The sequence below is a fragment of the Suricata suricatta genome, chromosome 4, assembly GCF_006229205.1.
Source record: "Suricata suricatta isolate VVHF042 chromosome 4, meerkat_22Aug2017_6uvM2_HiC, whole genome shotgun sequence".
Taxonomy (NCBI): Eukaryota; Metazoa; Chordata; class Mammalia; order Carnivora; family Herpestidae; genus Suricata; species Suricata suricatta.
The window spans coordinates 140767680-140795036 of NC_043703.1; the positions used below are offsets into that span (position 1 = coordinate 140767680).

The 27357-nt window shown below is 43.8% G+C and overlaps 1 protein-coding gene across 1 annotated transcript in view; it reads left to right on the plus strand.

Moving 5' to 3' along the window:
• The first annotated feature begins 3205 nt into the window (after positions 1-3205).
• Positions 3206-27357, plus strand: part of LOC115290733 (xanthine dehydrogenase/oxidase-like) — a 76714-nt gene continuing 52562 nt past the window's right edge. Inside the window, 5 exon segments of the mRNA XM_029938558.1 lie at positions 3206-3282; positions 17180-17237; positions 20252-20348; positions 21726-21834; positions 26455-26581. Coding sequence (XP_029794418.1) covers positions 3241-3282; positions 17180-17237; positions 20252-20348; positions 21726-21834; positions 26455-26581 — 433 coding nt within the window. The 5' untranslated portion in view covers positions 3206-3240.

Sequence of the window (27357 nt, forward strand, 5' to 3'; positions counted from 1 at the left end):
AAACAAACAAAAATCCCCCAAGCCCTGAAAACCAAAGTAATGGAATATTTTGAAAGAAAACTAACTCTTTTTTTCAAGTGAAGTTTCTTGTAAGTGAAAAAAAAAAAAGAACAGAAAATTCCCTAGGGTACAGATAAAAGTGCAAATTCAGACGTGAAGCAAGGGAAGGAGCCCCCACAGAGCCAGAGCCCAGCAGCCCAGGCTGGTTCAGGCCTGGCAGGAGGCTTCTGCGGGACCTGGGCCGCCTGCCTGCCCGAGCACGCCCCTAAAGCAATAGAGGCTCGGCAGCTGTTGTCTGGCCCTGACCAGACCTCCAGAGAATATTCCAAAATTTCTCCTGAATTGCTTTTCCTCCAGGGGGTGCTTGGACCCAAGGGGGCGCACTGTTCCAGAAGTAAGGACTTCTCTGGGCAGTGTTTTCACTCTTCACTCATGTGATTTCCTGCAAGTGTTGTTCCAGGAGGGGAGACGCCTCTGTTCAGGAGGCTTCAGAGCTGATTGGCGTGCTCTGTGAACATTGAGACTTCACGTGCCCATACAGCGCCTGTTATAACCCAAGGCATTTTTTAAGGGAAACCAGACAAGTTCACATAATGTAAACTCTAGTGGTCCTATTTCAGCCCCGAAATCCCACTCATTCAGCCCAAGTTTGAGATTCATCCCAACATTGGAAGCATATACAGGAGGTCTTCAACTTGGGGGGAAAATGCTTATTTTGGCCTGTTTTCTTCTAATTTGTGACATACTGAAAAATTACAGAGAAGGAAATGGTCATTGTTATTTTGTTGGATAATGGGTAACCGTACATGGTCAACGTTTTGCCATATCTCATTATTGCTGAGATAAACTAGTTACTACAGTTATTACAGAAATAAAACGTGAATGGCAACAAAGGCCCCTAGTAAACATTTATTTCATTTTGGTTTTTTAAGTGCTTGCAGTAACAGAGGAATTTCACCTCCAGACAACAGGAAGAGGCTGAAGGTTGGCTGCCTCAACTCTGTCTCATTTAATTCTTACCAGACAGGAGTCTTACAAAGTAGGCCATCACCCCCATTTCATAGATGAGATTGAGACCAAGGGAGTGATTTTCACCAAAGGTCATACAGAAGTGGAAGAGCCGTTATTTAAGCCTGACTACCTTCCCCTCAACACTGAGATGGTTCCTCCACCCTCCACCTTCACCTGGAGAGTCTCCTGGGACTTTGGCTCCAGTCTAGCAAGAAGGAAGTAGAGGGCTTGCAATACTGGTTGGATCAGTGGTTAGAAGAAAAATCCTCTGAACCACAGAGATGTGAGTGCAGTCTGGGTGTACTGATCGATTACAAAATACCACCCAGACTCAGCCCCTCTACCTCTCCCCACCTCCTTCCTTCTTCCTTTTGGAGCAGGGTTTCTCGATCTTGCCTCTATTGACATTTTAAGACCAGATAAATTTTTGTCACATGTGTGTGCAATATGGCCTCTGCATTGCAAGGTGTTTATAGCATCCCCAGCTTCTTATCTACTAGATGCCAGTAGCATTTCTCAGTCCTGATAAGGACATGGGAATATCTCCTCTAGCCAACCCCCAGTTAAGAACCATTGTTTTATGGTGACCAATCATCCCAGTTTGCCCAGGACTGAGAGATTTGTCCCGGTTTCCATGCTTAGGCTAAGGTAGTGGGACTCAACAGGGATGCTTGGTCACCCTACAAGTGAGATTTCGTCTTCTGATTAAATAAAGTCTGTGGAGGGGCGCCTGGGTGGCTCAGTTGGTTGAGCGTCTGGCTTCAGCTCAGGTCATGATCTCATAGTTTGTGGGTTCAAGCGCCGCACTGGGCTCCATGCTGAAGCTAGATCAGAGCCTGAAACCTGCTTCTGATTCTGGTCTCCCTCTCTCTCTGTCCCTCCCCGCTCATGCTCTGTCTCTCTCTGTCTTAAAGATAAAGAAAAAAACATTTAAAAATTAAAAATTAAAAAAAAAAGTCTGTGGAGGAAGAGGATGTTGTGTTGACAATGTCCTGACAAACTGCAGTTTCATGGAGCTGTTGCTACATGGACTACTTCTGCCTAATACTCCTTTCTTCCCCCGTGTAGCCTTCGAGGGGCGCTGGGGAAGCAGCCTACTTCAGAGAGGCTGGCTGAGTAGCCATGTGGGTTATTACAGGACTGAAGAAGATGGGAGGGAACACGTGTGTGTGTGTGTGTGTGTGTGTGTGTGTGTGTGTGTGTACATGTGTGAGCTGGCAGGGGCAGGTGGGTGCTACCACAGAGACCTATTGGTGCTTCCCAGGTGGGCAATGTTCACGTGTGTTCACACCAGGAATTAACGAATACTGGGCGGGGGAACCTTTTCAGCTCTGTGTTAACTTGGCCTCTGCCTGTCTGGTGTGGTTGTTTTACTTTATTTGCTATTTTGAAATATTCTTATGACTTACTCTGACAATCAATAAAGGGCCCTTCCCCGAGAGAAACAAACAAACAAACAAAAAAACCCCTAAATGGTTTTTTATCAGGATAATTTCTGCTATGCTGTTGAGAATACATGGGCAGTAGGAATAAATATTTGGTCTTGACAAACTTACAAAATACTACTGAAACATGTCATTGGTCTCGCAGCCTTCTGAGCTCATGCAAATACACAGGTAGAGGGTGGAAACAGCTGAGATCCAAAGACGCCAATGCTGAGGTCAAATGCTAGGTGTTGCTTCTGGATCCCTGGGCTCCATGGCTTGTGACCTGTGTGGTCCCCCAGGTGGTGGAAAAATGAGTCCTTTGTCTAAATGCTGAGTCTGGGTTGCTATAAACACAAATGGTGAAATGACAAGTGTGAACCTGGAGGGTGTGAATCATTTCTATCTCTGTGGCTCTGCCCAGGGCCCTTCCTCCTTCTCTGCCTTCAGCAGTGGGGGGAGGAAGCAGGTTCCATGAGGGAGGGCTGATGACAGCAGGTCACCTGGCAGCAAGGCCCTCCCCTGGCTGGCTTCTGCAAGGGCCTTCTGCTGTGCTCTTTGACACAGGTGTTTAGAAGGCTATTTACTGTGAAGGAGGGATTTTATTTTCCTTGATTATGTAAACCAGTAGCTTTTGCCAAGAACACTCCGTGTCCTGAGGCTCCAGGCTGGTTTCTTCCCATTGGCTGGCCAGGATTCATTTTCTTGGGAGTGTATTTTTCAAGTTGCTGAGCAGTGATACTGGCTAGTGCCTCTTAGGAGTGAAGCACTGGAGTTCGGAGATCCCCAACCACATCCCGTGACAATGACAGCGGATGAGCTGGTTTTCTTTGTGAATGGCAAAAAGGTAAGGTGGAGCTGGCCGGACTTTGGTCTGGCTTCTCTGGTCCCCTGGAAGGGACGTTTGTCCTTGGAGGAGGTCTGTTCTCTCTTTCATATTCTCTCGTACTCTCTCTCCTCTCTTTCTCTCTCTCCCTCCAAAGCATTGCTGCAGTTTGGATGACACTGGGGAAAGAAAACCTTCTCAGAGCTAGAACACAGTCAAAACATTCCAGGGGCAAAGGAGTGCCAGGGAGGCAGGTGAGAAGAAAGGTGTGAGTCCCCACTGACTCTGCCACAGCAGAGGCACTGGCACAAAGCTGAAAAAGGGCCTGGGACTGGAGGTCACCCACCACACCTCCAACGTTGTGTTTATTCCAACACATTCTGAGGCTTTCATCATCCTCTTTACTGAGAGAAGGAACATGAACTTGTCTCCTTGCTAATACCGGCATAGAAGCTGTACGTAGCCTTTGAGTCTGGTATTTCTCATGTATGTAAATGTGACAGATAACTTGTGTGAAGACATTTACTGACATCTTGTGGCAAGCCATAGTTTGTTTTTGCCCATAAGGGTCATGTTTGTTTCTCTTCCCCTTTCCACCTGGTATTGCAATAAAAATCTCAAGTGTCTTACTTTGATAAATACTGCCTCCTAGGTTGATCTCCATTGGTGCACAGGGATGTGGGGAAGGAAGGGGCAGGCGGAGCAGAGGGCCTTATGCTGTGGAGACCAGTTTTCTGGCAAAGGCAAGGATGTGAATCTTTGCCAGTCTCATTGCAGGTGTGTGGAGGGAGGGTATAAGCACATGGATTGTGCCATCACCTTCCCCCCACCACTGCTGAAGTGCTCAGGTCTGCTCCAGAAACCCAGTTGGGAATGAGAGGGACAGTAAAAGGACAGTCATTGTTGTATCTTGTAAATGGTCATGTGGACAGTGTGAGCGATGAATCTGCCCAAGATGCCCCCTCCCTCCAAAGAAGGGTAGTTTTATCTGTTTTGCTCTATTGGCACTTTTGAGTTGAGAAATTGGGTGACATTTGAGGTAATTTTCAAGAAACAAAATGTACTTCACAGGGCGTCTAGTGGTTAAATTGTCAGGCTGTGTTTGGGTGATTAGCAACGAAATTCTGTGAGCCGTGGAGCTCTGAAGACCACTGAATTCAGTTTGGTGGCACAGAGAGGCACTGATAAGTCATCCGTGTTCTGGGATTGGTGTGTTTCTCCCTGCAGATTTCTTTTCAGGACTGGCATCTGGCAACAAGCCATGAGGCAGGGCAAAACTTCCTTGTTGACACTTGTGAGACTTTTGCACCTGACATTTCTAACAGCTTTGTTGCATCCAGTGATGGCATTGGAGAGATTCGAGAATCGGTGGAATTGGCTTTCTAGAAGGGTTACCTACACAGAGCATCTTCTGTGGAAGTAACTGGATTCGATGACTACAAGGCCATGTCTTACCCTAAGATTCTATTATTTGTTATGCCCTCAGTTCGTGTGTGACAGGGTGTGATTCTGCTCTCCTTTAGGGACAATGTGCTATGACCCACTGGATCAGAAAATGAGCATTTCAAGGTCCATCTGGCTTGGAAAGCTGTTTCCCTGTGTATTTTAGTTTCACTTTGGGAGAGTGACTTCAAATTTCTAGATGGTATCATCACATCAAACCCTACTATCTCTGAAAGGTTTTACTATTGTCAGTTTCTGTGATGCATACTCATGTTTGTAAGTTATAAACCTGTGGCCTCTTGAGAAACTGCTAGAAAGGTGGAGAGGCAGTAGAAGTAGTGATGGATGAGGTGAAAACAGTGCTTCGCAAACAAGACCAAGCAGGGATTCCAGGGAAGATCAAGGCAGCTTTGAGTAAGTTTGTTCCCATATCTATTTCCAAGGTCTTTCTATATCTAGTTCTTTTGTTACTGGATATTTTGCAGAGATGTTACCAAAGAAGCTGCTGGAATTAGTGACTTTCTCACTCTTTAAAAAAAATTTTTTTAGTATTTATTTGTTTCTGAGGAAGAGGGAGAGACAGAGTGTGAACAGGGGAGGGGCAGAGAGAGAAAGAGACACTGAATCTGAAGTAGGCTCAGGGCTCTGAGCTGTCAGCACAGAACCCAATGCAGTGCTCAAACCCAAAAATTGTGAGATCATGACCTGAGCTGAAGTCAGATGCTTAACCGACTGAGCCACCCAGGTGCCCCTATGATACTATTATCTAATCTGTAACCCCTCTGCAAGTATTCCAATTTCCCTGATAATGTCATTTTTAACTTCTCTGCCAAGCCGGGGACCCGGGGTCGTATGATGCAGTCAGTTGCCATGTCTCTTAGATTCCTTCAAGCTGGATTGGCTCGTTGGCTTTCCTTGTCTTTTGTGACACTGATGTTTACAAAAAGAACAGACCATTATTTCTTAGAATATCTCTCATTTTGAGTTTGTTTCCTGCTTTCTTATGATTAGATTCAGAGTCTCCATTTTGGGCAGGAATTCCAGAGAAGTGATAAGTGTTACTCAGTGCATTACAAACAGGGAGCACATGACGTCAGCCTCCTCCATTATTTGGGATGTGAACTTTGATCACTTGGTTAGGTAGTATTGACCAATTTTCTCAACTGTAAGATTACATTTTATCTTTTATAGTTAATCAATAATCCATGAGAAAGTACTCTGAGTCTGTGAAATTATCTTGATGTTCCACCTTTCACCCACTAGTTTTAGCTCCCATTGATGATTCTTGACTTAGTCAGTTATTGTGCTGATTGCAAGATTAGGCTAATTATATTCATTAGATGGCATTCTTCTGTCAGAAAGACCTTTCTTTCTCTCCAATCTCTTTATTTATTAGTTATTACTTTGGACTTGTATGTTTTAATTTTATTTAATGAGTTATAATCCATTAGAGCTATTATTTGTTTTGATGCTTAAATTTTATCAGAGCAATCTGCTGAACCAAGGATTTACTAAGCTCATATCCTCATGAAGCATTTGTCCTCTGGAATGCCCACTAGCATCCTGTTGAGAGAGGGTTCTGCGGAGTTTCCTGGAACAACACTGCAGTCATCTTACAGATGCAGAGAGTGGTGCAGGCATTCTCTGTAGGAATTCAAAGAAGGTTGAACCACTTGTACCTGGCATGATATAAAAAGCCTTTGCCAGGGAAGTTTCACTGCAGTATAAAGACCAGGTTTTCAGGAAAGGAGGAGAAGAAAAGGCTGAAAATAAAGATTGGGGACATATGGAAAAAGGCCTTGGAAGACAGTCTAAGGAACCTGGATGTTATCTTGAACATGAGGAAGGCATGAAAGGCACGGAGCGTGGGACAGATGTGATGAAAGTGGAGCTGGAAGAGGAAGCTACAATTTGGGGGGAAGTAATAAGACAAGAGGTTCTTCCTGCCATTTGCAAGAAAGGTGACAGGGATCTTTATTTGTGTTTATGACTTCTCCGAGAGAAAAGAAATAGCTCCTTGTGTGCACTTTGTAACCAGGACTTTGGATAAAGTCAATCTTTGGAGTGTAATAAAACTAATCTGATTTTCTACTTTCCTTTAAACTTTCTTCAAGGGACAAATTCTGGTAGCTTTATGGCTTTATCGGTTTCTCCTAATCAATAAAGAAGTCCTATGATCAGTTTTAAGTTTCCATTCTCAGTCTCAATTCAAGATTGAGAGGTGGGGATAGCAAGAAACTTCTCATTTAATCAGTGCTGGTGTAAGATGGCTTCCCACCACTGGGAATGGTCAACTGCAAGTCTGTGACATTGGGGATGTGCTTTCCTCTGGCCAGCTACCCTTCCTCAGCCTCCACTTTGGGGAGGACTACTTCATATAAACTCTGTTGGCGGTCCCATCGCCTCCTGCAGTCAATGAAATAACTCCACACCAACGTTCTCTCTTCTGCATGGGCTACACTAGGTCCACAGGCAACACTTCGCAACCTTTGCTCTCCCAAACTCTCCCAAACTCTTAAGAGTGCACACCAATTCCAACATGGCCATTTCTTCTTCAGCTTGCCTGGTAAGCCTATTTCTAGCTTTTAGATATGTAGACCAGTCTATCTCCTATTCTACAAGGGCTATATGTTCGCTTCACATGTAGGGCTATGGGGACCCCCTCACAGAGTTTGAGGTGTGAGGCAGAGACCTCCTTTCCTCAACCTTAGGAAGATGTAAGACTCACAGTACCATTCTCTCTAAAGAAATTCTTGTCACAAATTCTCTTTAATCATCCCAATCACCCAACCCTATTACCCTTTAATGTATGATGAATATGAGTAGTGAAACAGGTTGTCATGGATTTCCCTTGACTATTTGCATTGAAAACTGGCACCTCACATTTTCATCTTATTGAGTGTATCATTTGTGGACCGTTGTGTTGAGATTTCTCTTCCATATCTGACATGTGTGAATGTTGTTGGCTGTGGTAAGCCAACACACACAATACTCCTTCTATGTACAGGCCAACAAACTGGCTCTCTACTCTGTCTTAGAAGTGTGTGCTGGGAGGGATAGCCAGGGATCTGCATGCTGCAATTCTTAGCTGTCCCTGGCATTCACATGTGTGATCCAACAGCTGGAAATGAAACGACATGTTTGATTTAAAAAATTTTTTTTAAATGTTTTTTTATTTTTGAGAGAGAGACAGAGCATGCACAGGGGAGGGGCAGAGATAGAGGGAGACATAGAACCCAAAGTAGGCTCCAGGCTCTGAGCTATCCGCACAGAGCCCTATGTGGGACTCGAACCCATGAACTGTGAGATCATGACCTGAGCTGAAAACGGATGCTTAACCAGCTGAGCCACCCATGCACCCCATGACATGTTTGATTTTAAGGGAACTCTGCCTTGGCCACCCCAGCATGGCAGGTGCAATACTTGAGCCCTCTGTGGTAGGTCCAGAGTGAAGAAGTAAGGTAGAATTTTAGAATTGGAGAATGTCTCCAGATATACAGGATGGCTTGTAATTCATATGTTCATTCTTTTTTTTTTTAAATAATAGTTTATTGTCTAATTGGTTTCCATACAACACCCAGTGCTCTTCCCCACAAGTGCCCTCCTGCATCATCACCACCTCTTTTCCTCCATACCCCTTCCCCTTCAACCCTCAGTTCGTTTTCAGTATTCAACAGTCTCTCAGGTTTTGTGTCCCTCTCTCTCCCCAACTCTCTTTCTCTGTTCCCCTCCCCCTAGTCCTCCATTAGGTTTCTCCTGTTCTCCTGTTAGACCTATGAGTGCAAACATATGGTATCTGTCCTTCTGTGCCTGACTTATTTCGCTTAGCATGACACCCTCAAGGTCCATCCACTTTCCTACAAATGGCCAGATTTCATTCTTTCTCACTGCCATGTAATACTCCATTGTATATATATACCACATCTTCTTGATCCACTCATCAGTTGATGGGCATTTAGGCTCTTTCCATATTTTGGCTATTGTTGACAGTGCTGCTATAAACATTGGGGTACATGTGCTCCTATGCATTAGCACTTCTGTATCCCTTGGTTAAATCCCTAGCAGTGCTATTGCTGGGTCACAAGAGAGTTCTATGGATAGTTTTTTGGGGAACCTCCACACAGTTTTCCAGAGTGGCTGCACCAATTTGCATTCCCACCAACAGTGTAGGAGGGTGCCTGTCTCTCCACACCCTCGCCAGCATGTATAGTCTCTTGATTTGTTCATTTTTGCCACTCTGACTGGCGTGAGGTGGTATCTCAGTGTGGTTTTGATTTGTGTTTCCCTGATGATGAGTGATGTTCAGCATCATTTCATGTGCCTATAGGCCATCTGGATGTCCTCTTTGGAGAAGTGTCTGGTTTTTTTTTTTTTTTTTAGGTTTTATTTATTTATTTATTTATTTATTTATTTTTTACTGTCATTTGTTTATTTAAAATTTTTTTCATAGTTTAATTTTTTTTTCTTTTTTTTCTTTTTTTTTCCATAATATTTTATTGTCAAATTGTTTTCCATACAACACCCAGTGCTCTTCCCCTCAAGTGCCCTCCACCATCACCACCACCTGTCTTCCCCCCTCCCCCCTCCCCCCCAACCCTCTGTTTATGTCTTCCGCCCATTTCTTCACTGGGTTATTTGTTTTTTGGTTGTGGAGTTTGGTGAATTCCTTGTAGATTTTAGATACTAGCCCTTTATCTGATATGTCATTTGCAACTATCTTTTCCCATTCTGTCGGTTGCCTATTAGTTTTCATGATTGTTTCCTTTGTAGTGCAGAAGATTTTTAATCTGCAATAGTTCAGTTTTGCTTTCATTTCCCTTGCCTTTGAGGATGTGTCGAGAAGGAAGTTGCTGCAGTTGAGGTCAGGGAGGTTGTTTCCTACTTTCTCCTTGAGGGTTTTGATGGTTTCCTGTCTCACATTCAAGTCCTTCAGCCATTTGGAGTTAATTTTTGTGTATGGTGTAAGAAAGTGGCCTGGTTTCATTCTTCTGCATGTTGCTGTCCAGTTCTCCCAGCACCATTTGCTAAAGAGGCAGTCTTTTTTCCATCGGATACTCTTTCCTGCTTTGTCAAAGATTAATTGGCCATACATTTGTGGGTACAGTTCTGGGTTCTCTATTCTATTCCATTGGTTTATGTGTCTGTTTTTGTGCCAATACCATACTGTCTTGATGATGACAGCTTTGTAGTAGAGGCTAAAGTCTGGGATTGTGATGCCTCCCGTTTTGGTTTTCTTATTCAATATGACTTTGGCTATTCCGGGTCTTTTGTGGTTCCATACAAATTTGAGGATAGTTTGTTCTAGCTTTGAGAAGAATGTTGGTGCAATTTTGATGGGGATTGCATTGAATGTGTAGATTGCTTTGGGTAGTAATGACATTTTCACAATGTTTATTCTTCAGATCCATGAACAGGGAATATTTTTCCATTTCCTTGTGTCTTCTTTAATCTCTTTCATAAGTTTTGGATAGTTTTCAGCCTACAGGTCTTTCACATCTTTGGTTAGGTTTATTCCTATGTATTTTATGGTTTTTCATGCAATTGTGAATGGGATCAGTTTCTTGATTTCTCTTTCTGTTGCTTCATTTTTTGTGTATAAGAATGCAACCAATTTCTGTACATTGATTTTGTACCCTGCGACTTTACTGAATTCATGGATCAGTTCTAGAAGGCTTCTGGTGGAGTTGATCGGGTTTTCCATGTAGAGTATCATGTCATCTGCGAAAAGGGAAAGTTTGACTTTTTCCTTGCCAATTCTGATGCCTTTTATTTCCTTTGTTGTCTGATTGCTGATGCTAGGACTTCCAGCACTATGTTAAACAACAGTGGTGAGAGTGGACACTTGTGTCATGTTCCTGATCTTGGGGGGAAAGCTCTCATTTTTTCCCCATTGAGGATGATATTAGCTGTGGGCTTTTCATAAACTGCTTTTATAATGTTTAGGTAAGTTCCTTCTATTCCGACTTTCTCAAGGGTTTTTATTAAGGAAGCGTGCTGTATTTTGTCAAATGCTTTTTCTGCATCATCGACTGAATCATATGGTTTTTATCCTTTCTTTTATTAATGTGATGGATCACATTGATGGATTTGCAAATACTGAACCATCCCTGTACCCAGGAATGAATCCCACTTGATCATAATGGCTAATTCTTTTTCTATGCTGTTGAATTCGATTTGCTAGTATCTAGTTGGGTATTTTTGCATCTGTATTCATTAAGGATATTGGTCTGTAGTTCTCTTTTTTTGCTGGGTCTCTGTCTGGTTTGGATATCAAGGTGATGCTGGTCTCATAGAATGAGTTTGGAAGTTTTTCTTCTATTTCTATTTTTTGGAATAGTTTGAGAAGAATGGTATTAACTCTGTTTTAAATGTCTTGTAGAATTCCCCTGGGAAGCCACCTGGCCCTGGGCTCTTATTTGTTGGGAGATTTTTGATAATGGATTTGATATCTTCACTGGTTATTGGTCTATTCCCGTTTGAATTTTGGCCGTGCATGTGCATTTAGGAATTTGTCCATTTCTTCTGTGTTGTCCAGTTTGTTGGCATATAATTTTTCATAGTAATCTCTAATGACTCCTTGTAGTTCTAAGGGATTGGGTGTAATAGATCCTTTTTCTTTCATGATTTTGTCTATCTGGGTGCTCTCTCTTTTCTTTCTGAGGAGCCCGGCTAGAGGTTTCTCAATTTTGTTTATTTTTTCAAAGAACCAACTCTTGGTTTCCTTGATCTGCTCGACTGTTTTTTTTTTTTATTCTATATTGTTTATTTGTGCCCTGATCTTCATTATTATTTTTTCTGCATGGTTTGGGGTGTTCTTGCTGCTTCCCTTCTAGTTCCAGTAGGTGCTTTGTTAGATTTTGAATTTGTGCTTTTTCTAGTTTGTTGAGATTGGCCTGGATTGCAATATACTTTCCTCTTAGGACTGCCTTTGCTGCGTCCTAGAGATTTTGTATTGTTGTATTTTCATTTTCATTGGTTTCCATATATTTTTAAATTTCTTCTCTAATTGCCTGATTAGCCCAATCATTCTTTAATAGGGTGGTTTTGAACCTCCTCATTTGGGGAAATTTTCTAGACTTTTTTCTGTGGTTAATTTCAAGTTTCTAGCATTGTGATCTGAACGTGTGCATGGTATGATCTCTATTCGTTTCTACTTTTGGATGGCTGCTTTATGCCCCAGTATGTGATCTATCTTTGAGAATGTGCCATGTGACTCGAAAAGAAGGTGAATTTCCTAACACAGGATGCAGAGTTCTAATATATCTATCAATTCCATCTGTTTCAATGTGTCGTTCAGGTCCATTGCTTCTTTAGTGATTTTCTGTCTGGTTAATCTATCCATTGCTGTCAGTGGAGTATTAAAGTCCCCTGAAGTTAGCACATTCTTATCAATAAGATTGTTTCTTTCTGTGATTAATTGTTTTATGTATTTGTGCGCTCCCAAATTTGGCACATAGATATTTATAATTGTTAGCTCTTCCTGATGGAGAGACCCTGTAATTATCATATAATGTCCTTCCTCATCTCTTGTTACTGCCTTTACTTTAAAGTCCAGTTTGTCTGTATAGGTATGGCTACTCCAGCTTTCTTTTGGCTTTCAGTCACATGATTGATATGTCTCCATTCCTTTACTTTCAACCTGAAGGTATCTTCAGGTTGAAAATGAGTCTCTTTTCGACAGAAAATAGTTGGGTTTTGTTTTTTATTCATTCTGCTACCCTGTGTCGTTTGGTTGGAGCATTCAGTCCATTTATATTCAGTGTTATTATTGAAAAATGTGGGTTTAGAGTCCTTGTGTTCTCCCTAGAATTCATGTTTATAGTGGTGTCTCTGGCACCTTGTATTCTTTGCAACATTTCCCTCATAGAGTCCCTCTTAGGATTTCTTGTAGGGCTGGTTTGGTGTGCATGAATTCTCTCAATTTTTATTTGGTAACACCTTTATATCTCCCTCTGTTTTTAATGACAGGCTTACTGGATAAAGGATTCTTGGCTGCTTTTTTTTTTTTGTTCATCACATTGAAGATTTCCTGCCATTCCTTCCTGGCCTGCCAAGTTTCATTAGATAGGTCTGTAACCACTCTGATAGGTTTCCCTTTGTATGTGAGGGCTTTTTTATCCCTAGCTGCTTTCAGAATTCTCTCTTTATCTTTATATTTTGCCAATTTCACTATGATATCACGCTGAAGGTCGATTCAAATTATGTCTTTAGGGGGTTCTTTGTGCCTCTTGAATTTGAATGTCTGTTTCTTTTCCCAGGTTTGGGAAATTCTCAGTTATAATTTGGTCTAGTATCTTTTCAGGATCTTTCTCTCTGTCTTCCTCTTCAGGAATTCGTATGATATGGATGTTGTTCCATTTGATTGTATCACTCAGGTGTCAAATTCTCCTTTCCTGCTCCTGGATCAGTTTCTCTCTCTTTTTCTCTACTTTCTCTTTTGCTATAACTATATCTTCTAATTCACCTATTCTTCTCTCTGCCTCATCAATCCTTGAGGTGGCTGACTTCATTTTGTTATTCACCTCATTTATAGCCTTTTTTTTTTAACTCATCACACCTATTTTGAAAGTCCCTAGTCATTGTCTCAGTTGCTTCTTTGATGCTTTTTTCAACCCCAGCGATTCATTTTTATGACAAGTTTTGTAAATTCTTGGTCAGGTATGTTGCCTAGATCTGCCTTCAGCAGTTCTGTGTCTGTGACTTCTTCCTCACGGTTCTTCAGGGGAGAGTTCCTTCGTTTTGTCATTTTTGCTAGTTTTCTGTCTCTTGTCAGCTTTAAAAGCTCATTGTGCACTGTGAACCTGTTAATATTGCTCTGTTAAAGGAGGCTTATTGACTGTTCAGGGCCTGTCATTTCAGGAAATATTCTTTTAATGGTGTCTCTCAGTTTCTCTTGTTGTGCCTTTGAATATTTTATTTCCCTACTCAGCAATATTTGGGATTCATGATCATGCACACTTTGGCTTGTTTCTTGGGGTATCCCTAAGAAGGAAAACAGACAGAGAAACACGGAGGGAACAGAAGCACACAAACGCACAGACAAATCAAACACACAAACAAATTAAAAGGGGGAAGGGAAAGAATGAAAATGTAGAGTAAAGAGACAAAAAGAAGAGAAAAAAAGAAATAAAGGGGGTCAGAGACAAGGAAGGACAATGGACAGTCTAAAAGTGTATGACCAGTTGAGGGGAGTGATAAGGATGAGATACAGGAGAATATATCTGTATTGCAAGAAAGAAAAAAAAAGAGGGAAAAGGAGAAAGGAAAATAAGGAGTAAAATAAAAAAAATTTTTAAGTAAAAAAGGTAATAATAATAATAATAATAAATGAGTACAAAAAAAAAGAAAAAAGAGGGAAAAAAGGGCAGCAGCTCCCCCCTTGTGGATAGGCGTGGTTTGATGTAGTAGGTCTCAGGGGCTCCTCTCAGAGGCTCCACCATGGTGGAGAGAGTAGAATGGCGGCACACCAAGCTGTGCTGGAACTAAGTACTGTAGGCCACTCTAATGAGTCTAATCTCCTTGTGCCACAGCAGAGCCAAGTTGTATTTTCCAGGCCTGCCTCCGTTCAAGTCCTAGTCCATGCACTTTTTTGCTACCACAGATGAGATGTACTTGCTTTGGCGGCTTGCTCCTTAGGAGGAGGGATTAGTTTGTCTTGGCTCAGGCTGGGATTTGCACTGCCCCTGTTGAGGCGAGGTGTGCTGCCTGAGGAGAGGTGCACAGCAGGAGGTGTAGTACACGCCCTCACAGACACCACTGTGGACTCCCAACCCCCAGTCGGGATAGCAATCATTTAGGGGTAGAGCGCAGTGTCTGTTGGTGCTGGCTGGGATTTGCGCTGCTGCTGCCCAAGGCGCCAGGCGCTGCCACAAATGAGCTATAAGCTCCTGCAGCCAAAGCGCGAGCCCTGGCCTCCACTGCATGCTAACTACCGGCTGGGATTGTGTAGGGGTGGGGGCTATATTTTCCCTGTTGGCACCCAGGAATCAGGATTCTCGTGGCCAATTCTGGAGGTGAGATGCGTTGTGGAAATGAGGTGCGTGCTCCCACTTCCACAGCCGAGGTCGAAGTGAGCACCCCTGGGGCCGCCACCAAGGCCTTCGATTCCCTGCTGGGATGGCACAGGGCTGGAAGTTGTTCTTTCCCTTGTGCCACCCAGGTTCAGGATTTGGGCTCGCAGCAGTTATATATGGAGTGAGAGTTTCTCTCTCCAAGAGCACAGCTAAATGTTCTTTATCTCTTTCCCAGAGACAGTACTATGAGCATGTTCAGTTTCTCTGTCTCTTTCCTTTGTCTCTCAGAGGCTCTGCATGCTTGCCCTTTGTTGGGCTGGGACTTCCACCTCCCCTGCCTGTCTCGGGCTGGCCCGTTTTCCAATCTCCCCAGTTCGCACTCACTCACTCAGGTATCTTTGAGGTTGTCTTCTTTCTGGAGTCTGTATTTTCTCCTTCCACTCTTGCAGATGAGAGTAATGTCCTTCTCAGTTCGATAGATGGGGCAGACGAAGTTTACAGAGCTCCCTTTCTCTCTGCCATCTTGGCTCCTCCCCAGAATTTATTTTTTGAATGGTGTAAGAAAGTGGTCTAATTTCATTCTTCTACATGTTGCTGTCCAGCTCTCCCAACACCACCTGTTGAAGAGGCTGTCTTTTTCCACAGGATACTCTTTCTTGTTTTGTCAAACAGTAATTGGCCATAGACTTGTGGGTCCAGTTCTAGGCTCTCTATTCTATTCCATTGGTCCATGTTTCTGTGTTTGTACCAATACCATACTATCTTGATGATAGATTTGTAGTAGAGGCTAATGTCTGGGATTGTGATGCCTCCCATTTTGCTTTTCTTCTTCAATATTTCTTTGGCTATTTGGGGTTTTTTGTGGTTCCATATGAATTGTAAGATAGTTTGTTCTAGCTTTGAGAAGAATGCTGGTGCAACTTTGATGGGGATTGCATTGAATGTGTAAATTGCTTTGGGAAATAATGGCATTGTAACAATGTTTATTCTTCCGATCCATGAGCACTGAATGTTTTTCCATTTCTTTGTGTCTTCTTCAATTTCCTTCATAAGTCTTCTATAGTTTTAAGCATATAGGTCTTTTACATCTTTGGTTAGGTTTATTCCTAGGTATTTTATGGTTTTTCATGCAATTGTGAATGGGATCAGTTTCTTGATTTCTCTTTCTGTTGCTTCATTTTTTATGTATAAGAATGCAACCAATTTCTGTACATTGATTTTGTACCCTGCAACTTTACTGAATTCATGGATCCATTCTAGAAGGCTTCTGGTGGAGTCGATCGGGTTTTCCATGTAAAGTATCTATCATCTCTGAAAAGTGAAAGTTTGACTTCATCCTGGCCAATTCTGATGCCTTTTATTTCCTTTTGTTGTCTGATTGATGATGCTAGGACTTCCAACACTATATTAAACAACAGTGGTGAGAGTGGACATCCCTGTCGTGTCCCTGATTTCAGAGGGAAAGCTCTCAGTTTTTCCCGTTGAGGATAAGATTGGATGTGGGCTTTTCTTAATGGCTTTTATGATGTTTAGGTAAGTTCCTTCCATCCTGACATTCTTGAGGGTTTTGAATAAGAAGGGATGTTGCATTTTGTCAAATGCTTTTTCTACATCTATCGACAGGATCATATGGTTTTTTTCTTTTCTTTCGTTAATGTGATGTATCACACTGATGGCTTTGCAAATGTTGATCCCGCCTTGTAACCCAGGAATACATCCCACTTGATCATAATAGATAATTCTTTTTATATGCTGTTGAATTCGATTTGCTAGTATCTTGTTGAGTAGTTTTACATCCATATTCATTAGGGATATTGGCCTGTAGTTCTCTTTTTTTGTTGGGTCTCTGTCTGCCTTAGGAATCAAAGTGATATGTGCTTCATAGAATGAGTCCAGAATTGTTCCTTCCATTTCTATTTTTTGGAATAACTTGAGAAGGATCGGTGTTAACTCTGCTTTAAATGTCTGGTAGAATTTCCCTGGGAATCCATCCAGCCGTGGGCTTTTATTTGTTGGGAGATTTTTGATAACTGATTCAATTTCTTCACTGGTTATGGGTCTGTTCAGATTTTCTATCTCTTGATTTCTATCTCTTGAATTTTGGTAGTGCATGTGCATTTAGGAATTTGTCCATTTCTTCTAGATTGTCCAGTTTGTTGGCATATAATTTTTCATAGTTATCTCTGAGGGTTGCTTGTATTTCTGTGGGATCTGTTGTAATAGATCCATTTTCCTTCATGATTTTATCTTTTTGAGTGTTCTCTCTTTTCTTTCTGAGGAGTGTAACTAGAGGTTTCTCAATTTTGTTTATTTTCATCAGTTCATTCTTATGGAATTTTCAAGAAAAAGACCTTGGTTTTCATGATATATTTAGCACATCCCTATTAATTCCACAGATTCTTGGGCAAGACAATGGCTAAGTATACCTAGGATATATTTTTCTTTTGTTTTTATTCTTATAGGTGGTGGAGAAGAATGCAGATCCAGAAACAACCCTTTTGGCCTTCTTGAGAAGAAAATGTATCCTGACTTTGGAGTGGGAGGGGACAATGGGGACTCATTCTCTAGGCCTTATGTCATTTTCTAGTGATGGTGGTAGGCCGTCAAGTGTTGAGAACAGAGCCCCAAGATAAGATTTTGGACACTTGCTTTGCAGCTGTGTAACTCAGCAGCTGTGTGACTCTGGGAAGTCATCTGAACTCCCCATGTGCAAAATTACCAGCTGTCAAATGAGAGGATCCTTCTTGATATTTCTCAAGATCTCTTCCAGGCAAGACTCAAGTGGTGCCAAGATTTAATCCAGGGCGTGTAAGATGAATAGCTGTGAATGGCCCTCTTTAGCCCTGGTAAGCTTTGCAGCCATTCCCCTAGAGAAGCAAGCCTTCCTCAGGAGATCTCTGTGGATCCATAAAGGCTTCCTGGGTGATCTTCCCAGCTCTGTGAAGGTGGAGGGAAGGTCAGAGGAAGGGGTGTTTTTTGGGAAAGGATGCCTGGGCTGGGGAACTGTGTGAAGGTGCCATCCACTGTGGAGATGGTAGGCACCGAGAAGCATGACACAGGGGAGTCCTGAGGGGCACTTGGGATGCTACTCTTCCCTCAGCATAGGCAGGGCTCTGTAACATTAAGACGTTGTGTTCTTTTGAGTAGGAAAGTATTCTGAGACCCTAGAATAGAAGCAGCAGGGAAATTGTAATAGGAGCTGGCATTTAATGAGCACCTACTATATGTAAGTGGAGTTCAAAGTGATTTTCCTATGTGATATCACTGATCCCCAAGCAATTCCTTTGACAGAGGAAGAAGCGAGGCTGGCACATGAGGGGGACCTGCTTCTTGTTCAACTATTCTGGGCAAATGCTGGCAGAGCCCAGGCTAAAGCCCAGAGCCATGCTCTCAACCTCCCACCTGTACTGGAAACCCTTCAGGGTTGGTTGTTGGGGTGATGCTCCTCCTGACCTCTCACCCCCAGAGGTAGGAATGTCCAGTGGCTCATTCAGGTGACATATTTTAGGACAACAAAGGGTTTTTTTCAGTTCCTATAGAAACAACTCTGAAGGCCATGGCCTTACCTCTGGCTCACTCATCTCTTATTAGATGGTGTCTGGCTCTGGTGTACTTTGTCCTGGATTTTCTATCTGGAGAGGGCAAGTCTGGAGGTTCACAGCACATGAACTTGGTGGCTCTTTTGCAGAGGTGGAGTCACTTGGTAGGATCAGAAAACTGCACAGACCTTTATTTCCAGCCTCTCTGCCTGTGAGGTCTGGGAAGAAAGGCACATTCTCAGAGATGGTTGACATCAGTTTTAGTTTTCTAATGCAGTGCTGAAGTCCCAAAGTCTCAGAAATTCCCAATCTTGGCAATTGCTAGTTTAAAGGTCAAATCTCAAATGAAATTCCAAACTGAAAGGTTTCACATAAATGAAGGCCTGGTAACTTTTTGCTATTTGTGGTGAGTTTTCATTTCTGTGAGTTCTGGGAAAGAAAGAAGAAGAAGGAGAAGAAGAAGAAAAAAGTGCCCAGTCTTAATTTCTGCAGTGGCATTCAGAAATATATCCAGGCTAGAAGACTTTGCTAGACTTTGGGCTGTTACCATTTGCTTCCACGTGCCTCTGTATTGTCTGAATTGCTGCTAACGACATGTATTCTGATGAATGAGAAGAATAACTTAGGACATCAAGAGCTCTTCCCACATGTGTTTTGAAAGAGGCAGCCACATGGTGAAGGGGGAGCCCCCAGATCTGGAGGCAGATGATTGTGTTTGGGTCCTAACACAAGGTAATGTGAGTGACTGCATTGCCTTGTGGGGCTCACATTACTTCCTGTTCCTCAGTTTGTTTTGTTTTAATCTGTGGGGAAATAGTAGCTCCTTCCTCACTTACTAAATTATTGTGAAGACCAATAGTTCTATGGGCATAAGTATTTTTCAAGTGTACGATGCTATATCGTTATTAGTTCTTTAAAATAATTTTTTAATGCTTTTATTTATTTTTGAGAGACAGAGAGAGACAGTGTGAGCACGGGAGGGTCAGAGAGAGAGGGAGGCACAGAATCTGAAGCAGGCTCCAGGCTCTGAGTCAGCTGTCAGCACAGAGCCTAACGCGGGGCTCAAACCCAGAAACTGTGAGATCATGACCTGAGCTGAAGCCAGACACTTAACCGACACGCAGACCCAGGTGCTTCTTTCATCACTAGTTTTTAATTTCATCTTGCATATGTGGGAAATGACCAGTAACAATGATCTCCACCTTTGGTCATTATCTGAATGGCTTAGAGCCCTGAATCCTAGAGGGAAATCAGCAACAGAGACTGTGTCTCAGGTAATGGGCTGCTTTAAGTGCTGTCCTCTAGAATAGCCTATTACTTAGGCATGTTAGCAAACTCAAAGTTATCAGTTTCTGCAAGTATATATATAAGAGATGGTTCCAATGTTGATACTCAACCTCAAAGAATCTTTTTTTAAATTTATGTTCTCATAGTCTATGGGTGGATATTCAAAAGCCCCTCATCCAACCCTAATTTTGGTGCCTGGACTTCATCAACCCAAAAGGTTCAAGGTGAAAAGTTGGGACTCAGTATGTCCCAGAACAGATCAACGTCTCTTTCTGGCCTGAGTGGCTTTATTGCATACCCAGCCAGGGTCACGTGAGGGCCACCCCACATGCTCAGCCTCTGAGGTGCCTGGTTCACGGGCCCCCTGAGACCACAGGGTTGGGAGCCTACAAGACCAGGCCAGGAGGACCCTGACGTCAAGAAGAATCTCCAGATTGGACAGCAGTGGGACTCCAGTCCCAGGGAATACTTTGGTGCTGATGGGACCCTGATACCTCTCCTCTTCTGTGCAGTGGGGATGTTCCCATATCTGCCTTCCAGGGTGCAGTGCAGCCTTTTCTGGAGGCGGAGGCTGTGTGGGTCTGCTGCCTCCCTGGGTTGAGGGGCCCGAGTGTGGGTGTGGCAATGGATGGCTCTGCACAGGCACTTCCCAGAGGCCCAGCAAAACCTCTTCTATGAGTTCATGTTCCTTAACCCACCACTATCCAGTGGGGCTGAGCGGGACCAAGCTGGGCTGTGGAGAAGGGGGCTGCGGGGCTTGCACGGTGATGCTTTCCAAGTATGATCATTTCCAGAACAAGATCCTGTATCCTTTGTCTGCTGGCTTATTATCCACGCAAGGACTGTGACACAGGGGTCAGGTTGTGAGTGCGTGTGTGCATGTGCACTCATATGAGACCTTTCTTAATGTTTACTTGTTTTTGAGATGGAGAGACAGAGCATGAGGGGTGAGGGGCAGAGAGATAGGGAGACACAGAATCCGAAGCAAGCTCCAGTCTCTCAGCTGTCAGCACAGAGCTCGATACAGGGCTTGAACTCATGGTCTGCAAGATCATGACTTGAGCTAGAGTCAGATGCTTAATGTACTGAGCCACCCAGGTGCCCCTGAGACCTTTCTAAATCCAGACTCATTTCCCATCCCATGAAATCCTTTAGTTGGTCTCCACTGTCTGTGAGATAAAGTCCAGTCTCTATGCTTAACACTCAAGGCCCACACAGAAAGGTGTGCCCCATCTTTTCTCTCCATTTTTCTCCCTGTGTGAGCCCAGCCCTCCATTCTTGGGACAATTGTGGACTCCTAACACTCTCTGCCCACTAATATGCTGGTCTTTGCATAAGTTGTTACCCAAGTCTTGAGTGCCCTTTTTCTAGAAGTTCTGTACTTGGCTAACTCTTGTAAGCTCTTTAGGTCAAGAAAATATTGCCTCCTCAAAGAAGCCTTCCTTGACCTCCTAGGGTAGTGTGGAGTACCTGCTTTCTGTGCTGGTTCCACCATGCCCTGTGCTCAGCCCTCCTGAATTGCTTACTATACGCTAGTCAGATTGCACTTTATGCTGGCTTCTATTTTCCTGGGTTGACTGCAGACTATTAATGAGCATCTTACTCACCTCCATTTCCTCAGCCCTCAGCAGAATGCCTGGCATGTGACTGTTGAGTTGATGTTGAGTACATGGGTGAGTGGTTACTAGAAAAATGGACATCAGGAAGCTCTGTTTAAGGGGCTGGTGTCTCATGTTCCCTGGGGATTGAGCCTGCCTTTTCTCCACAGAGGATGGGAAAAGAAGAGGTGAGTAACAGCGAGGGAGCAAAAGTGACTGGAGAGGCTACAGAAGGGCCCTGCAGAGACAGGAGCATACACTGGGCCTGGAACCTGCCAGAAACTTCCTCTTGACTCAGCTTCCAGGGTTGGGCTGAGAGGTGACTGCAGGTGACCCTGGCACCCATGCTCCAGCTCAGTGGCCTGGGATGCACTGATGCCTGTCACACAGGCTCTGCAGGGGCCGTGTCTCCCTGGGGTGAGGGGGGCTTCCTTTGTTGCTAGCCCAGAGTCCTGGGTGCAGAGGTGAGGATAGCCATGGAAGAGGCCAGAATGTAATGCAGAGTGAAGAGTAATGACACAAAGTGTCTCAATGTCTCTGATGGCCCGTGTGGACAATGGAATGACCTTAATCTGGGGCTCCAGCCACTTTTCTGCCAATGCCTGCCTGGCCCCCATCTGCTCTTTGCATCATGTCGCCGTGACCACCGTGGAAGGAATAGGAAGCACCAAGTCCAGGCTGCATCCAGTGCAGGTAACTGGAGGGAACGGAAGCTCCTGCCAGGGCTGCAGACTTGCTTTGGGATGTGAAGCTGAGCGTCACTTCCTAGCCAGGAGGCCTTCTGGCCCTGCCACCGTTCGGTCTCCTCTGGGGGTGGTGAGGTGGAAAGAGGAGACCCCAGGTCTGAAGCTCCCTTCTATGGCCAGTGTATGACCCCCGAGGGAACCCTGAGGTCAGCCAGATCTTGTGCCCAGGGCAGTCCGGGTATGCCAGATCCCGAGGCGGAAGGCAGGAGGGATCTCTCCACCCAGTCCCCTGAAATTCAAGATTCCGAATGCTCTGTGCTCTTGATTAAAAAGGCTGCCTATTGCCCGCTCCCTCGAACAGTAATCCCATGGCTCCTCTCACACCCCACCTGCAGGTAATACAGATGTGGGCTACAATACCTCTATCCTCACTAACACGGAGGTTAGTAAGGGCTTACTAAGAGAAGAGAGGCATCTTCAGATGTCTGACCAAGGCTCTTTTCCTGATGGGATCAGGCCATCTGGCAATGGATTGAAATTTGGTACAAAGAGCAGACTGCAATCTGGGAGGTTTTGTGGAGACAATCCAATGCTTTTGGGCAACATGGAAAGAAATGAGAACAGAGCACTGTGGGAAGGAAAGGCCATTGTTGCCAGAGTTCTTGGTGTGTGGAAACGGATGCAGGGGTCTTCTGGACATTGTAGTCACTGAAGGTTTCAGAGGCAGGCCGTTGGCATTTGGAGGAGACACATGGCTCAGATCGTGCCTTTCTTGGGCACCTAATGTGAACTCAGGGCCAGGGCCTTGGTTGGGCAAGCTGGCTGTATTCTGAGGAGGTGTGTCCTGACCAGTCATGTGAGATCACAGCGGTAGTGCCTTACCTCTATGGATGGCTTCCTTTCTTAGGGAGTACTAGGGGAAATCTTTAAACTTGTCCAGCCTGCAGAAGATGTTGGAGTGTTAATTCAGGCTTGTAATTTTCTTTGAAACAAGCAGATGAAAGACAAAACAGTTTAAACACAGGGATCCTATCTGAACAATCAGCTAAAACCCTCCATTTGCAATGGTATAGATTCTTATTCCCAATGCACATATTTTGCCCCCAAGTAAGTTGCAGAGCCAGATTCCTCTTCTCCTTTTCCATTGGCTTTTTCCTTGTCATTCTTATGACACTACATTTGCTCAATTTCCTCCTACTTCCAAGTTATGCCCCATGCTGGCTTCCCGCTGACCGAGTTCCTGATCGCTGCAGTGTCTTCCTGGCTGGGGCCTGGCCCCTTCTCCTTTCCCCCTGCACAATCCCCCCAGGTGAGTTCAGTACCATCTACATGTGAAGAGCACTCACATTTATATCTTCAGCTTTGACATCTCCTCAGAGGTTACATTCGTATTTCCAACTGCCTACTTGACATCACTACATGGATGTCTAATATCAAGTTTAACAAATCCTACTCACTCCTTGATTTTCTTCTTCCCCAGTCTTCCTCCATCTGAGTAAATGGCAAAAGAATCTGCCCACTTGCTCAAGACAAAAACCTAGGAGTCATCTCTAATTTTTTCTCTCATACCACACTGAATCCATCCAGAGGTGGTGTCTACTAGATTTCTAAACGCTATGATAACTTCATCATCTTCTTTCAGTTTCCCCAATAACTTCTCAGTCTGAGCCACCATCCCCTCTTGCCTGGACCACTATGGTGTCCTGGTCCTTGTTTCTACTCTTGTCTACTATACCCATTTCCTAGGCAGAGCTAGAATGATTCTTAACAAACATAATTAGATCATATTCACTCTTCCATGATCCAAATCACTTCATTAAATTCAACTTAAAAGTCATCTCTTCAGAGTGGCTGTTTCTGACCACTCTTGAGTAAGCCACTGGTCACTCTGGGTCATGTAAGCTTGTACAACTTATCTACATAACATTGGGTTTTCATCTGGGATTTTCTTTCTCTTTTGTCAGTTTCCCCTACTAACTTCATGAGACTGGAGACCTCGTGTCTCTTCATTGCTGTCTCCAGTGCCCTTACCATGTCTGGTACATAATAGCTTTCAGCAAATATTCATAGAATGGATGAACATATATGCCAGGCACTGGCAATACTGGAAATAGCAATTTTTTTTAACGTAAGTATCAAGAGAGACTCCCAAAAGACATAATGGTGATGATGATGATGACGATGATGATGATAATAATAATAATAATAATAGTAATAATAATAATAATAATATAGATTTGGAGAATCTCCTTGTGCTAAAAAGCTTGCATAATAATCTTCTACATGATGCGGTTCCAAATTCTTATGTCCCCACTGGACTTCAAGGGTTTCTTTCACTTAAGAATGTAGTGATATTCCAGTTTGGAAAAACATGTGTTCATCTTTTTTTTCTTTAAATAGTTTATTGTCAAATTGGTTTCCACATAACACCTAGTGCATCTCCCCACAAGTGCCCCCCACCATGACCACCACCCCCCTCCCACCCTCCCTGCTGAAGTCCATGGTTCGTTTTCAGTATTCAGTAGTCTCCCATGATTTGTGTCCCTCACTCTCCCCTGCTCTCTTTCCCCCTTCTTCTCCTCATGGTCCCCTGCCAGGTCTCTCCTGTTGATCTATGAGTGCAAACATATGGTATCTATCCTTCTCTGCCTGACTTATTTCGCTTAACATGACACCCTCGAGGTCCAACCACTTTGCTACAAATGGCCAGATTTCATTCTTCCTCATTGCCATGTAGTACTCCATTGTATATATATACACCACATCTTCTTGATCCATTCATCAGGTGATGGACATTTAGGTTCTTTCCATGACTTGGCTATTGTATAAAGTGCCGCTATGAACGTTGGGGTACATGTGCTCCTATGCATCAGCACTTCTGTATCCCCTGGATAAATCCCTAGCAGTGATATTGCTGGGTCATAGGGGAATTCTACTGGTAGTTTTTTGAGGAACCTCCATACTGTTTTCCAGAGTGGCTGCACCAGTTTACATTCCCACCAACAGAGTAGGAGGGTGCCTGTTTCTCCACATCCTAGCCAGCATCTATATTCTCTTGATTTGTTTATTTTAGTGACTCTGAGCAGTGTGAGGTGGTGTCTCAGTGTGGTTTTGACATGTATTTCCCTGATGATGAGTGACGCTGAGCATCGTTTCATGTGCCTGTTGGCCATCTGGATGTCCTCTTTGGAGAAGTGTCTATTCAGGTCTTCTGCCCATTTCTTCACTGGATTATTCGTTTTTTTGGGTATGGAGTTTAGTGAGTTCCTTATAGATTTTGGATACTAACCCTTTATCTGATATGCCATTTGCCACTATCTTTTCCATTCTGTTGGTTGCCTGTTAGTTTCTTTGATTGTTTCCTTTGCCTTGCAGAAGCTTTTTATCTTATGAGGTCCCAGTAGTTCATTTTTATTCTTAATTCCCTTGCCTCTGGGGATGTGTGGGGGAAGAAATTGCTGCGATTGAGGTCTAGGAGGCTATTTCCTGCTTTTTCCTCAAAGGTTTTTATGGTTTCCTGTCTCATACTTAGATCCTTTATCCATTTTGAGTTTATTTTTGTGAGTGGTGTCAGAAAATGGTCTAATTTCATTTTTCTACATGTTGCTGTGGAGCTTTCCCAACACCACCTGTTGAAGAGGCTGTCTTTTTTCCATTGGACACTCTTTCCTGCTTTGTCAAAGAATAATTGGTCATATACTTGTGGGTCCAAAGCTGTCATCATCAAGACAGTATGGCATTGGCACAAAAATAGACACATGGATCATTTGTTTTGTTTTATCTTTTATAACGTTTATGTATTTATTTTATCTATTAAAATTTTTTTATGTTTATTTATTTTTGAGAGAGAGTATGAGTGGGGGAGGGGCAGAGGGAGAGGGGGAGACACAAATCAAGCAGACTCCAGGCTCTGAGCTGTCAGCATAAAGCCCGATGCAGGACTTGAACTCCCAAGCTGTGAGACCATGACCTGAGCTGAAGTCAGAGGCCCAACCGACTGAGCCATTTAGATGCCCCAAATGTTTATTTATTTTTGAGAGAGAAACAGAGACAGAGTGTGAGCTGGGGGGCAGGGCAGAGAGAGAAGAACACAGAATCTGAAGCAGGCTCCGGGCTGTCAGCAGTGAGCCTGATGTGGGGCTCAAACTAACAAACTGTGAGATCATGGCCCTAGCGAAGTCAGAAGCTTAACTAATTGAGCCATCCAGGTAACCCAATGTTCACCTGGTTCTTAAAAAATGTTGATTGAGTTGGATCATGGGCTAGCATATTAAAAGAACGTGAGCTGGCTTTTCCATTCACCATGCATATTCTTGTCGAAATCTTTTAAACTCTGGGCCTGCTTCCTTCTCTGTTCAATGCAGAGAATGGAGGGTGAGAAGCTCTTCCGGTTCTAATGGTCACTATTGTTTAAAGAGACTTTTCTGTGAGTAACTAGCATTGGTTGACTCCCTATTATGTGCCTGGTAGAACAGTGCTAAGAGTGTAGTGTGAATGATCTCATTAAATCCTCACCACAACTCCAGAGGTGAGTACTAAGGTGCTCGTCATGATGCAGATTTGGGTCATTGAGAGAGCCTGAGAGCAGTTCTGCCATGCATGTGTCTGTGCCGTCTGTCCCTTTTAGGAGAGAATTGCCAAAAGCCATGGTTCCCAGTGCGGGTTCTGCACCCCTGGCATCGTCATGAGCATGTACACACTGCTCCGGAACCAGCCTGAGCCCACTATGGAGGAGATAGAGGACGCCTTCCAAGGTACGGGTCTGGGGGCACAGCCGAGGAGGTGGAATGGCAGCTGGGGCTTTGCAGAGGTTAGGGAGGGGCCAGAGTGGAAGCCAGGGATGGGCCAGGAGGTCGAGGCACTGCCTTATGGAGGAAAGGCTCACGTACCCCAACATGGTGGCTATGGTCTGCTGGGAGGTTATCCCTCTTTGAGTTTAAAGAACACTCGCATGGCCTAGAGACCTCCTCGGGTCTCCTGCCTTAGTGTTCATCTTCCCAAGGTATCCTCCTGCTCTAGGATGGGATGGCACTGCCTGGTTGGCACAGGAGGAAATCATTTGGGAAAGTCCACAGAAGCTAGTCACATGGCTTCCTTTCTTCTCAGCTTTTACTAGACAGGAGTCTGCAAAGGCCACATAATGAGGAAGGTGGCTGTGATTCTGAGCCTTGAGCAGGAACTGGCTTCCCACTTTGCCTTTGGTGAATGGGCCTAGGAACCCTAGCAAGGTGTCTGTTCCTCTGAATTGAACAGAGAAGACGTCCATCCTTTACCATTTCCATTCATCATCTACTTGATCAGTTGTATTGAGTCCTACCTATGTCAGGCACTATGCAAGGCACAGGGAACACAGGGATGTCCCAGGGGATGAAAAGATGGTCTCTACACTCAAGGAGTCCAGGAGGCTTTCTGGAAGAAGTGGTAGTTGATTTGTAGTCAGGAATATGAGGAGGAGGACAGGGCGTTCCAGGCAGAGAAAACAGAATATGTAAACTGAGCATCCAACTGAGCCAGGAGCAAGGTCACAAGC